The sequence below is a fragment of the Ammospiza nelsoni genome, chromosome 9, assembly GCF_027579445.1.
Source record: "Ammospiza nelsoni isolate bAmmNel1 chromosome 9, bAmmNel1.pri, whole genome shotgun sequence".
NCBI classification, from domain to species: Eukaryota; Metazoa; Chordata; class Aves; order Passeriformes; family Passerellidae; genus Ammospiza; species Ammospiza nelsoni.
The window spans coordinates 6,810,440-6,824,432 of NC_080641.1; the positions used below are offsets into that span (position 1 = coordinate 6,810,440).

The following is a 13,993-nucleotide window of genomic DNA, read 5'->3' on the forward strand; positions in this document are numbered from 1 at the left end:
CGAGAATGAGAGTTTATTTCAGGTTCAGAAATGCAGCATAACATTTTTACAGCAGGTGTATGTGATGCTCAGTGATGATCACGGTTTCGGGAATCCACTCGCTGTGCTCAAAGGTCAACACCAGGAACCATTTACAGATTACGAAACCAAAGGCAGATGTTTTGGCTCACATCAAGTAGGGCATTAACATACAGAGCAAAAAAAAAAAAAAAAAAAATCAGAAAGAAATTAAGCGTTTGCTTCTTACAAAAAAGAAGTCATCGTTTAGCCTGTCCTGGAAAAGTAAAGAGACAGCAGTAAAGCAAACGGCCGGCAAGGCGGACAAATCATAGATCAAGCAAGAGTGGAGGGCTGTCGGGACGGGAGGAGGAGCCGTCGGCATCAGCTCGCCTGCAGACAAAGCAAGAGGAAAGACAGGCAGAGTAACATTCATTTACACGAGGGAGCTGCTCTGCAGCGGCCTGGGAGCGGGGGCAGGGCCACAGCAGGAGCAGCTGTGCCAGGAGGGCACCGGGAGGCTCCCTGCTGGCACAGGGACAAAGCAGGGCTGCTCTCAGGTCGGGAGGCTTGGGCTATTTTAAGACAGAAGGACAGAACTAGTCAGGAATGTCAATATGCTGTACACATCATGGTTAGTGGAGCTCTCTGGAACAGGGAGGATAATATTTTCTATGTTATACTTGAACACGAAATGCCATAACCTAAAATGTATCTTCTTTAATATAATAAATAATCTACTTTTAGGAGACTTACTCAGAAAGTGCAACAAGATCAGCAATAAAATAAACACACGTTAACTATGTACATAAGCCTTTTTGTTGAACATACAATCTTTTTAACCCTAGCACAAGATCCCTTGAGATCCCAGGCCCAGAGCTGTTCACAGCACACGCAAGCTCTTTTGGTCAGCCACAGTGGGGTGAGGTGGAAATGTTCCCTGGGCAGAGATCCAGGCTCAGCCTAAATGCAGTATTAGATGAGCACCCTCCTGAAACTTAGCAACTACACCACCCAGATCTTTGTGCACCTCACCTAAGACAAGAAACTCTGGTGTTGCTTCATTATTGCTCCACTGTGCCCTGGCAAGCAGAGCTGTGCCAGAGGGAAGCAGAGGGGGCAGAGCAACCTGTGCCCCACAGACACAGAGCTCAGGCCTGGCTCATCCCACCTGAGTGCTCTGCAGAGGTGCCCAGTCCCTCTGGCAGACCCACAGGGAGCTTGTCCTGCTTTCCTTTGGGCATGGAGTCAGTTGCTGCCAAGGCTGCTCCTCCAAGAACAAAGGACAGGACGGATGGGACAGCCAGCATCAGGAGCAAGTGGGACAAACAAACCCATTCCAGGCACTCTAGAGCAGAAGGAAGTGGGCCAAGGCTGCAGGACAGAACTTACTCAACTGGATGTGGCAATTTCTTGGGAAGCATTCAAGTGGTTTTCCTAGAAACAAGTTTCTGTGGTTTCTCACAAGCACATACGCAAGAAGAGGTGAAATCATCAACCCCTGGATTTGTGCTTATGGTTTTTTATTAACCTGCACACCTAAAAGTGTTGCATTTAGGGCCCAGGGCCAGATTTAGATGAGATCTCAATGAGGATGCAGAGGAAGGAGGGCTGTGCAGCTGTGTCCTGCACCCTCAGCATCAAGCACAGGACCAGATGGTGCTGATGCCTCATTGCCTCCTCCTCCTCTTTCAGGTAAATCCACCCTTGAGAGCTTTATTTACAATTCAGGAGTACTGCTGAGAAACAGTTCCTTGGGGGCAGAGAAAAGGCCAGTGCTCAGTTGTGCCACCTCTTTCCTTATGCTTGGCAGAAAGAGTCATTACAGTAAATCAGGGAGTTTCAAGTAGGGAGCATCTAAAAGCACAATTTTAGGCCAGGAGCTGTACCGTGTAATTGAGGCTCCTGAATTACCAGCATTGCCTTGTGTCCCCTGCAGCCACACTGGCCTGAATCCCCTCCTGGGGGTCATGGTCATCAAAGGACAGCTAAGCTGAGTCCCTGGGCTGTGGTGGGACAAACCCAGACCGTGGCCTTGCAGTGTCCTGGAGTGGGTTGGGTTGGTCCCTGCTCATGGATGGTGCCATGAGCAGAGACATCTTCCACTAGACCAGGCTGCTGAAAGACCCATCCATCCTGGTCTTATACCACCATGTGAGTATCAGAGTTTGATATTCTGATATCAGAAGTGATATCAGTGATCTCTGTGGCTCAGGCATTTAACCTGGCTTCCCACCAGCAGGCAGCTGCCAGTCAGTAGCAGAGTTCTGTTAAACTGTTTGGAAATACAGGAGTGCTGGCAAGGCAACAATATGGGCTACTGTGGCTATTCACAAAAATGTATCCAACAGATGCAGCACAGCTTACAGCAGAGAGCACTGAGCAGTGGAAAGCTGTGTAGAAGACAAGAATCATCAAAATATGTTTTCTTTTTTGTAGTAAAAATTAGTATGACTGTGGGTGGTTGTTTTCAACCTTGAAAGCTGATTCTGTGCATTGGCACTGGAGATGTGGACCTGTTCCCCAAACAAACAGCAGCATCTGCTGAGATCACCAGGATGCCAGGGCTTGACAAACTTCATCTCCACCGTGCCTCACATGTGACCTCCAGACTCCCTAGGAGTGTGGCACCAGTATGGGGTTGGCAGGAAATGGAAGTTAAACTAATACACAAATCATGATGCTGTCCCAAGCTCGTCTCTCCTCTGCAGGCTGGAACATGATTTGCTGCACTGGTGAGCACAGCTGATCAGCAGCCTGGAAATTAACAGAGTAAATCCCCATTTGTTGTGGCTCTTGGATTGGATTCTTCCTAACCATGGGGCTACAGCATACTGGAGCCCTACAAGCAGTCTCAATAAATACATTTATTAGACTGATTGTACTGGGGGCCTTTGAAACCAGCAATTGCTTTGCCAAGGGATCTGTAAGCATAATTTTAATAGCAGCAATTCATATTTTCTAAAGGAACAAGGCTAAATTCCTCTCTAGTTTCATTCTGTTAACTCAGTAAGTTCTAAGCTTTAAGGGTGGCACTGACCCTAAGTGTTTAAAGTGAAGTAATGCAGTTAAGACAAAAGGTTTTTATAATGCATTAATTTATAACGTGTAAAACAAGAGGCAGGGGGCACCTCTGCAAGTGAGCAGCTGCTAAAATAATCCAGGATGCACAGCTGAGCACTTCCCAGAACTTAGCTGGATAAAGCAACAGTAAACCAAGGTGTGTGCAAGGACCATGTAATGCAAAAAGAAAATCTTTACACAGGGGACACAGGGAAACTTTATTGACTGGCATGTGAAAATATCACAAAGGTCTCACATCCAAAGCCTTGGGAAGCTCAGCTGCCAGTCCAGGCTGGAGCTCCCACGGTGGGCACAGGAGGGGGACCCAGCCCAGCTGTGCATGTGTGTGTGTCTCTGTGTCCTTCTGGGTCACAAAGGGACCAAAAGCAGTGCTCAGTTCCCTGGGTCCTGCACACAGCCCATCTCCATGCACTCACTCCCCTGCAGTGCTTCCCAGGAGCACAGTGGGAGCAGGGACAGAGGGAGCTGCTGTGTCACACCCCAGCCCTCCCAACCACCCTGTCCCCTCCTGGCTGTGGGGTGGGATAGCTCCCTGGGAGCTGGGGCACCCCAGCCTGCTCCTCACCAACCCAACCAACCTGGCATGGCAGCTGCCAGGATGGGCATACAGCAAAACGTGCCTTGTCCCATGCACACCCTGCTTGTTTAACAACATTCCTTAAAACTAAAATTTGGATAAGGACAGTTTACAGGAAAAGCAAGCCTCTTACAAGAGAGACCTGCAAGTGTGGGACCTTCAGAAGAGCTTGGTAAGAAAGCACATGGCTTTTCTTTGCCCAGTTTAGCCATTACAAGAGAAAATAGAAAACCTAGAAGGTATAAATAAAAGCAAGATTCCTTTCAGGTAAGGGAGAAAAAAAGCAGCAGATAAATCAACACATGCACAAAGACACACAGAGTCAAGCCCTCCAGCTGCTGTGGAGGACTGTGAGCACAGTTGTCTGGGTGGAGATATGTGTCAGTAAGTTAGATAATATCAGTTATTGCAGAAGGAAAAGTCAAGGCAGCACAGACCTTCCCCAAACATTGAAGACCTCATAAACAATGCAGAATGGACAGAGAATATCAGTAAAATTGGTTACTTGCCTAGAGATGTCCATACATGCGACTATACACTGGTTATTGTGACAGTTACCAAGCAATTTGTTTCCACATATTTGGTTAACAACGAGTGACATGCCAGAAACTCCTTTTAGTCTAACAGGGAGGAGTCTAACGGACGGATTACAGTGGGCCGAGTAGGTGAAGGGGGCGGTCTTCGACTGGAGAGAGAGAGAGAAGAAACAATGAGCACAAACACTGAGCACAGATCCTGAGCACAAGCACTGAGCACAAACCCTGAGCACAAACACTGAGCACAGATCCTGAGCACAGACCCTGAGCACAAACACTGAGCACAAACCTGAGCACAAGCACTGAGCAAAACACTGAGCACAAACCCTGAGCATAAAGCCTGAGCACAAACACTGAGCACAAACCCTGAGCACAAACCCTGAGCACAAACACTGAGCACAGACCCTGAGCACAAGCACTGAGCAAAACACTGAGCACAAACCCTGAGCACAAACACTGAGCACAGACCCTGAGCACAAGCACTGAGCAAAACACTGAGCACAAACCCTGAGCACAGACCCTGAGCACAGACCCTGAGCACAGACCCTGAGCACAGACCCTGAGCACAAACACTGAGCACAAACCTGAGCACAGACTCTGAGCACAGACCCTGAGCACAGATCCTGAGCACAGACCCTGAGCACAAACCCACACCTCTGGCTGTTGTGACATGGACAAGCACGTGCTCGTACACACAGCAATCCTACTGCCATGCACCCCGAAGCCAGACAGCCCTGAGCATGCACAGGAAGGAAGGAGGAAATGGGTTTTGCCATTTCTGCCATGCTTTACCCTCTCACCCATCACTGTGCACAGCCTGGGGGCTCTGCACACACTGCTGCCTTCTGGAGCCACAAACCAGCAGGCCAGGGTGGTTATTCCCTGGTTTCAGGGCTCAGTCCCAGCCTGCAGCAGCTTCAGGTCTGCCTTGCAGGAGCAGGAAAATCTGCAGCTTCTTGCATACCTGGGCAAACTGTAGCCCTATCAATAGGCCTGAATCTGAGGCACATTTTGAGGCTTTAAATCAACAGTCTTGAAAATGCCAATTGTGGCCAGGGCTGCTGGATTCATTAATTTACCATGAATGCATTTCTCTATCAACTTCAGGAAGTGCTACATAGTCACAGATTTTTTGGGAAGACTTAGGTGCCTTCATTCAATTTTCCTGTGTACTGAAAACCTCTGCATTTTAATTTGGACTCTGTCATTCTCTAATAACAGACCCCAGAGCAAGAGTGAGCAGCAGTGATCTCCAAGCACATCCTACCTGCAGTCCAGGCTGCCATTTATCCCTCTCTCCCTTCCCCAAGGATAACACCCAGCTCTGCTGGAGCTGTAGACAGAGTCCCCCTGGTAGCTGTGTAACATTTTACCTGTTTGTGTGCAGGAAGGTCCCCCTCAGGGCTGTGTATAGGTAATTCCCTCAGCTCAGTTACTAAGAGTATTTTTTTGCTGCTCTGGTGCTGCATTTATCCCAGTGCATGTCCTACACACTGGTTTTGCTCCCTTTCTTTAGCAGAAAGTACCAGCTACTCACTCTCTCTCTATTCCTTAACCCAGCCCAGATCACCATGAGAGCCCATGGCTCACCCAGGCTCTGAGCAAGGTGGGAGCTGAGGCTCCCATCAGCTCCAGCAGAGCTCATTAATAATTTTTAAATAATAACAAAAAATTAATAATTTGCCCCAAAAAATGTGCAGCCCTTCCTAACCCATCCTCCACCTGTGCAAGTAGGGACTTTGTGCCCCTGCAAGTTGTGGCTCTGAAGAAGATTAAGAAGGAAATGTGTCTCATTCTGCTAAAACTAAACTGAAGATGAAAAGAATGTAACAATGTGTTAAATTTCTTTGAACTGGAACAAAATATGTGAGACAAATTTACACTTGACAAAACAAAAAAATCTCGTTTGGCTCAAAGTGCATCTTGTGTGACAATATTCTCTTTTGGTGAAGAAACGAGAATTTTAATCCCTACCATGCAACCAATAGAAAATATGCCAACTAAAGCATTCAAGTAAATCAACAAACTAAAAAAAAATAGGCAAAATATAATTTCTTCATGTTGTATTTTTCTTACAGGGAAAATGTTACTGTGTTAACTATTGTTTCTTGTGTTGCTCCAGTGTAGGTCTTCTGGACTCATTTCCAAAATTTGTAGTTTCATAAAGAACCACTTCTAAAGCTCTGCATTTCTGCTGGGTTGCATTACATTATTCCTTTGTTGAAATGCCTCACATTGCATTGTTTAGTGCTTACTGAAAACATTGTATCATATGTATGCAATTGACAAACAAGGGAAAATGCATACAGCTGTCTTCATATCAAATTTAAAAGCACAAACATGCATTTTAATACCAGGTTAAATGCAGCCCACTGGATTCAAATAATGCAATTTAGCCAAATTGCCATTTAACACAGCAGGATCAGAAACTGGAGAGCACAGTGGGAGGATTTCCTGGATGCAATCAGTCAAACCAAACCTGAGCCACAATCAGGCCCCGTTTCCCCCTTGAACCAGCGCTGTCACTGCACCCTGGCCTAGTTTGAATTTCCACTCAAGCCCAGTGCAGCCCTGAAGGGAAGAACTCCCCATTAGCTCTTCCCCACTGCAGAATGCCAAATGCTTTGGGAGAAGCTGATTCCCCCAAGGGGATGCTCTGATGAGGAGCTGCTGCTGAGCCACCCATCCTTGTCCCTGTGGCACTGCCCTACAGACAGGAGTGCTCAGAGCAGGGAGCTCTGACCCGGGGAGCTCTGACCCACCCGTGGGTGCTCTGTCCTGTCTGTGGGTGCTCTGTCCTGTCTGTGGGTGCTCTGACCCATCTATGGATGCTCTGACCCATTTGTGGGTGCTCTGATCCACCTGTGGATGCTCTGACCCATCTATGGATGCTCTGTCCTGTCTGTGGATGCTCTGACCCATTTGTGGGTGCTCTGATCCACCTGTGGATGCTCTGACCCATCTATGGATGCTCTGTCCTGTCTGTGGATGCTCTGACCCGTCTGTGGGTGCTCTGACCCATCTGTGGGTGCTCTGTCCTGTCTGTGGATGCTCTGACCCATCTATGGATGCTCTGTCCTGTCTGTGGGTGCTCTGACCCATCTGTGGATGCTCTGTCCTGTCTGTGGATGCTCTGACCCATCTATGGATGCTCTGTCCTGTCTGTGGGTGCTCTGACCCATCTGTGGATGCTCTGTCATGTCTGTGGATGCTCTGACCCATCTGTGGGTGCTCTGACCCATCTGTGGGTGCTCTGATCCACCTGTGGATACTCTGACCCGTCTGTAGATGCTCTGACCCACCTGTGGATGCTCCCACATGTGTCTGGGATGCTGTGACACAGACACCCATGTGTCCTCCCGCTGGGCATGGGCAGCACATCCGTGAGGAGCGGGCAGAGCCCTCCTCAGCTCCAGCCCCTCAAGGGTGCTGCCTGCCTGCCGTGCACCTCCAGCTCCTTAACCCTCCACACAAACTGAGGCAGCAGGACCTGCAGAACCTCTTAGAGGAGGGCAATGTTTGGGAAAGGCAGGGCTGGGGAAAAGAGCTGCAGCAGCATCAGCATGTCCCTGCTGCTGACAGGCTCCTGGGGTACCTGCAGCAGAGCAGGAAGGGGCACCGTGCCCCCGAAGCCCTGGGCAGAGCACAGGGGCTCAGCTTGGGGAACAGACAGGGGGTTCTGTTCCTTTTCCCCCCCCTTCTTTGCCACTGGCACTCAGCATCGGCTGGAGCTCGAGTGTGAGTGAAGGAAAGAACAAGTTCTAAAGTTCCCTGTCCTAGACTTCCCTGTCAAGGTGACAAATCATTCTGTGACCATTTCTACACTGGGAGTAGCACTCAGACCTTCTTCATCCCCCTAACAAGAATCTCAACCCCAAAAACAAGAGACAAGGCTGTGTCTTTTGTCTCTCCCTCGCTCCTTCCCGGCCGGAGCAGGGGCCTGGGCTACCGAGAGACAACAGAGCCGGCAACAACTCCGGGGCAGCTCTGCCGAGCACAGCCCTGAGGCAGCCGAGCGTGGGCCCGGCCCCATGGCCCCCGAGCCCAGGCCCCTCACGGAGCCGCGGCCCCCGGGCAGGCCGGGGAGGAGCGGGGCCTGCAGGGCGGCAGGGGGAGCTGCAGCCTGCCCGCGGCCCGGCCGGGGACAGCGGGCACAAACAGCCTCCCCCGCAGCCATGCTGCCATCCCAGTGAGTAAATATGTGACTAAGGCCGCTTCAATGTTTAGTCTGAGGCCAGCGGGTGATAGCGGCGCAGACGGCGCGGGCCGGGTCTGTCCCGGTTATCGCAGCCGGGCAGCGGCTCCGGCCCCGAGAAAGCTCCGAGGGAAGCGGCGCTGCTGCGGGAAACCCTTTCGGCTGTTGCCGCCAACATTTCAGCTGCCTTTTCGGGCCGTGTCCCGCCTAACTTACTCTCTTGTCTTTGGGGTTGTTGTTATTTTGCTGCCTTTTTTTTTTTTTTTTTTTAAACTGTTTGTTAAAGTTAGTGCTAAAGGGGCAGGAGATCATTGGTCCCCCCGGGGTTGAGTAAACGAGTCTGCAAAAAGAATCAGTTCTTCTAACTAGCACACATTAAGCAGACATAAAGAATTTACCAATGAAAATTGTGGACTAAGTATGTATTTAATAACTCCCTGATGTTGCTGCAGAGACTTCTCCTTTGAAGAGCTCAGTGGGGTTTTGAATGGAGGGGAGCTCTAACCCCCATGCAAAAACTTTTTAAAAAAGGAAAAGTTTTTACATTTATTTTTAACCTTAGCAGCACCCCCCTCCCCCCCCCCCCTTCATGTTTCCAGTTTTAAAAGAACTCCTAAAAGCTTTAGCTAGGCAAATGCCGAGCAAAAGAAACTAAATAAAGCAAGTCTAGACTTAAAATTAGATCAGAAACATATGGGAGTTCTTCGAGCCTTTGCCTTCTGAGAAGCCCTATCGCTCCCCACACGGAGTGCACAAAATGTGCTTTCAGTAAAGCATGGCTGTAATTACCATGGGAGGCCCCGCTCGAAGATGGCTTCTCACAGCACAGCCAGAGGACTTCGAAATAAAAGGCTTTCATTTCCACTTAGATTTGACGTTCTTGCTCGCTTGTGACCACCAGAGAACACTTGTGGAAGGCATGCACAGAACCCTATTTTATGATACATCCTATAGATCTGAAGCTGTGAACAGAAGCCCATTATTCTCTCCCTTTTCCATCATCTTGGTTTCCCTATAATGCAGCCCTCTTGGAGTACCCCAATACGTGACATCGTCTTTGTAGAATTTAACAAGAAAATACTTCAAATCTCTAAGCAGCTTTAAGACTGACTGCAGGCAAATTTGTTTTAGGTGACAGAACAAACCTGGAATGTGAGGCATATGGTCAGAGTGCAGTGACTTACTGCAGGTGAGGAATAAATCTGGTTTCCTGTTTGGGTGATTATTTACAGAACTAAGTAGCTTGGTCCTGAGAAAGTTATAATGCTTTGGCTGATTTTACTTTTGTACTGTTTCTCTGGTTTTCTCTGTTTCAGTAAGATCCTGAGAGACCCACATCCTCTATTACTGGTTCTTGTATCAACCTAACTTTTATATGGCATCTTTTGACCTTCATCAGCCTCAGGATTTGGAGGACAATCCAGAAGTGGAAGTACTGTATCCATCATGCTTCAAAAACAGAGGCAAGACAGTTTCTAGACCTAATTAGTCTTCAGTCTGTGCAGGCTTAAATTCTGTCCTACAGCAGATGCAGCATGGCTGCTGCAGAGTCTCCCAAATACCAGCTCAGGAGTGGAAGTGATAAAGCCAGGGGGAAGAAAGGCACTTGGTCCTGGTGACACAGGTCAGAACAAAGCAGGAAAAGCAGAAAAAGGATGACATGAGGAGGAGTAAAGCAAGAATCACAGACAGGGATCAGGAGGAGATGGTGATTGCATGGGAAATGAGAAACTGCACAGAGTGGTGATGGAAGGTGAAAGGAGCTGGGGAATATCTGCCTGAGATGGTCCCTCAGCCCAATGGAATGGTCCAAGAGAGTGAGAATTGCTCAGATTTGTTTCTGCACTGGAAAATGTCGTTTTGCTAAACACAAAATGTCTGTAACTGTTGCCCAGAGGATCAGTGTGGTCAGGCAGGTCAGAAGGGAAGCCCTCAGGCACAGAGCACAGCTTTAGAGGGTGGCTGCTGCTAGTTCTAAAGCATTCTCCAGCTGAACTCAAGCTCCACAAAGCACAGAGGGCATGCTCAGAGTGTACTGCCAGGGACTGCCTCAGCTGTCCCTACAGCTGAACCCCAAAACTGCAAATGACCCCTCTGCACAGTGCTCTCTCAGTGGAAGAATTGTTTTGTTCAGTATAAGCAAGTTAAGATTATTAGATTATGCTGTTTTATCAGATAGCTGAAAGAAACAAACAAAAAAAAAAGAGTGAAAGGAAGAATGTGTCATTGCACTGGCCACCACTACACTGCAGCAGTATAAATCTCCATGAATTCAAAGGCTTACACTGTTTGAAAGCACTGGGGTTAGTGAGGTTCTACTGTGTGTGATTTAACTTAATACAGATACTCCTTTCAGAGGCAATGTGGTCCAAAATATGATGTTCCAGCAGAATAATTTATTATCTACAACTCAAGCTATGTTTTCTATATGACCATAATAAATCAACGTCCATCACACACACATACACATATATTGTATGTTTATGTGAACACTGCATTTTCAAATTAGTCATTTCAGGGAATTAATGTGTCATATGAAAAGCTCAGCTTGAATAAACACAAAATTAATTCAACAGAGTGATCGAGACAGAGTATTATTCTTAAGAAACTGTGTGTTCTTGTTTGCCCTTCAGCAGAGAACATGTCAAGTAAGCAAGTGTGCAGTGCATCTGAGGAATTCTGTCCCAGCCTTTCAGAAACCTTAGATTGGGATGGTCCAGAGGGTCACAACTGGCCATGAAGAAGAGAAAGTTAGGAGTGCTGAGTGGGAACATTCAGAATGCTGTTCTAGGCATGGAAGATGACAACAGAAGGGCCACAAAATCAGCAGGAAGAACATCTGATCTCTTCACAGCAGCGTGAACCATGGACCCCACTTTTGAACACATCTCTGCTCTTCCTTCCTACTCAGCTTTGACCTTCCTCTGCCTTGTTGCCTCTCTTCTCTTTACTTACCTTGGTGCAAGAAGGGGAGCAAATGTCCTGGTTGTCACCTGCAGCTGGAGTTGCTCCTCTTCTTGATGCCAGCTAATGGGATTACCACTATTGTTAGTGGAGCCATGGAGTGCCCTCATCACTACTGATCCAACACAGCTCACAGGGGACAGCAGAGTTTCAAGACAGCCTTTCAAGATGCCTGCAGGTGCAGGAAGTTCAAATCATCCCTGTTTCTCTCTGTTTACTCTCAGATGTTTTCTCTTCTAGCACAAAGCAGCCTAGAAATGCACTGCTATTCACCCACTCTCTGACAAGGCAGGAATTCCCTGCTCAATGCCATTGCTCTAATGCTGCAATGTCTTCATGGCAACTGCTATTAAACCACTCCATCATGAAACTAAATCAGTTCTTGGCACAAATAACATCTTCAGGTTCCTGTATTTCTGTCAAACAACTGCTGTTGCTTGACTCTACTTTCTTTCTTCAAGTAGAGAGATGTTAAAAATAAAACCACTTCCTTCTGCTAGCATTATCTTGAGAGAGAAAATGCTAAGAAGAAAAAAAGAACCGAAACCAAACCTACTATGACACTCCTACTATGTTTGAGGACTGCACTTGCAACATCATCTTTATTCCAGAACCACTTCTGGAATTCTGATGCTTTTCAGGTTCCTTGTTTTTCTTCCCCTCTCTTGCATCACTTTTACTTACCCTTCCCCATCACATAGCTCTGGTCTACACTAAGAGTAATGAAAAGCCATTTCACTGCCAGATCCTCTTTGCTGAACTTTTAAAGCGACTTGCAGCAGCCCCAGTTGAATTTCACTTTGTTTTAAAACAATTTTTTGTTGAATAAGGCAGGAGCAAGTAGTTCAGGAACAATACTCAAGATGATTACAGCTACCTGAGGTGCAGTAGATGGATCAAACCTCAACCCTATGCAGAACAAGTGATTCTTCAGATACTTTTGTTAATTGCCACAGCCCATCAGAAAATTCCTGATATGACCAGCCTGTCTCTGGCTGATGGAGGGAGATGCTGACAGAGGTTAAGAGTCAGTGGCAGCAGATCTGGTCCCCAGGCTGAAATGTCTGGCATCCCATGAACTTTGTTTTCCTCAGTCTTCAGGAGACTCATCTGGGGGAGAGGAATATAAAGGAAGGCAGTAACAAAATCCTACTGCCAGTCTAAAAGAGAGCCATCCTTTTAGGGGCAGCAATCACTGAAGCTCCTGGAGCAGAGTGAAGATTCTCCTCTATCTCTCATGGCATTACAGCTCAGGCAGCTGAAGAATCACTTCTGTGCAAATGCCATTCCAAATCTCTCATAAGATCAGCACTGCAGAATTACAATGAAACTGCCAGACTTGCTGGATTGTGACATTTTACATGTTTTTACAACCTGCTGGGACCTGCTTTCTGGCCAAGCCCTGCAATACTTATCCTCATGCAGAATGCTCCTTCTTTCAGTGCTTCTGTTGTCTCTCTTCATTGCAGGGGGGTTGGGCTAGATGACCTTTAAAGGTTCCTTTGAAACCAAAGGATTCTGTGATTCTATTCTTTGATTCTATCCCATGACCAGAGTGGCAAGGTGAGCCCAGGTTTACACCTGGCAGTGGAGCTTGTGTTCCTCATGGGTGTCACAGCCACTGCCACCAGGCTGCTGCTAAGAAAGATTGCCAAATACTGCATTCTATGGCTTGAAAACTGTCTGAAAAAACTCTAAAAGACAGAAATGCAAGGTGACAGATTTACAAAGGTGGCAGGGAAGGGATAATTTGGAAGGAAACCAAGACAAGATGGTGAGAAGGAAAGGAAGGAGTACATGGGGGAAAGAGACAAATGTACCAGGCAGGAAACCAAGTGAAAGGAGGAGGTGCAAGAGGAAGCAAACAGGATGGTCAAGAAAGGGACAGAGAGGGAAAGGCTGAGAGAAAAAGGGAAAATAGTGAAAAAGGACCCAGTGGAGGAGGGGGAAATGCAGAGCTTCTTTCTAAGAGATAAGAGAAAATAAATGGAGTCTGCTGCTGCTCAAAGCAGCCAGCAGCAGAAGTAACATATTACTGGGTGTGCATTTCCACAAGAAATGGACATTAGACTGGTAACAAATTACACAGGGCTGTCTTCCCCCTGGGCAGAAATCACAGAAATAATAACTGATATTCTCCTAAGTCTTGTGATTTTGGGGTCCTTGGACAGGAAACAGAAGGGCAGTGTCCCCCCTGGGAGGGGCTCTGGCTTTGCCCATGGAGCTGTATATTCTTGACATGAGATGCAGAATTAAATTATTCTTTGGCTTTCTTTTCTCCTGAGGTTCAGCAGGAATTTGAATTCTGTCCATGTAACACTTTTGTCTCTTTGCTTGCATGAAACAATCCTAATTGCAGACTATACTTTTTGAATAGGACTTCTGCCAAAGATCCATTCAAAGAGGACACAGAGCTGTGTTCTCCTACTTGGCTGTTCAGATTAAGATCATCCAAGTCAGCATGCAAACACTCTGAGGTGGGCTCTCACTCATCCTGCCAGAAGAATTTGGTGCAATGACTATTTGATTACAATTTATATTCCATTAAAAAATACAGTAGTAAGCTTTTAAAGCTGCAAGGTCAAACTTTCAGGAGAAAGAAGATTCCCAGGCTCAGGCAGGATAACCCTTCTGGCCTTA

The 13,993-nt window shown here is 47.3% G+C and overlaps 1 protein-coding gene across 1 annotated transcript in view; it reads right to left on the reverse strand.

Annotated features, from left to right (window-relative positions):
* The window catches only part of DNM3 (dynamin 3), a 174,833-nt gene continuing 160,840 nt past the window's right edge, over positions 1-13,993 (reverse strand). The window contains exon 20 of the mRNA XM_059478068.1: positions 1-4,343. Within this exon, the coding sequence (XP_059334051.1) occupies positions 4,274-4,343 (70 nt within the window). The 3' untranslated portion in view covers positions 1-4,273. The remainder of the gene's footprint in view (positions 4,344-13,993) is intronic.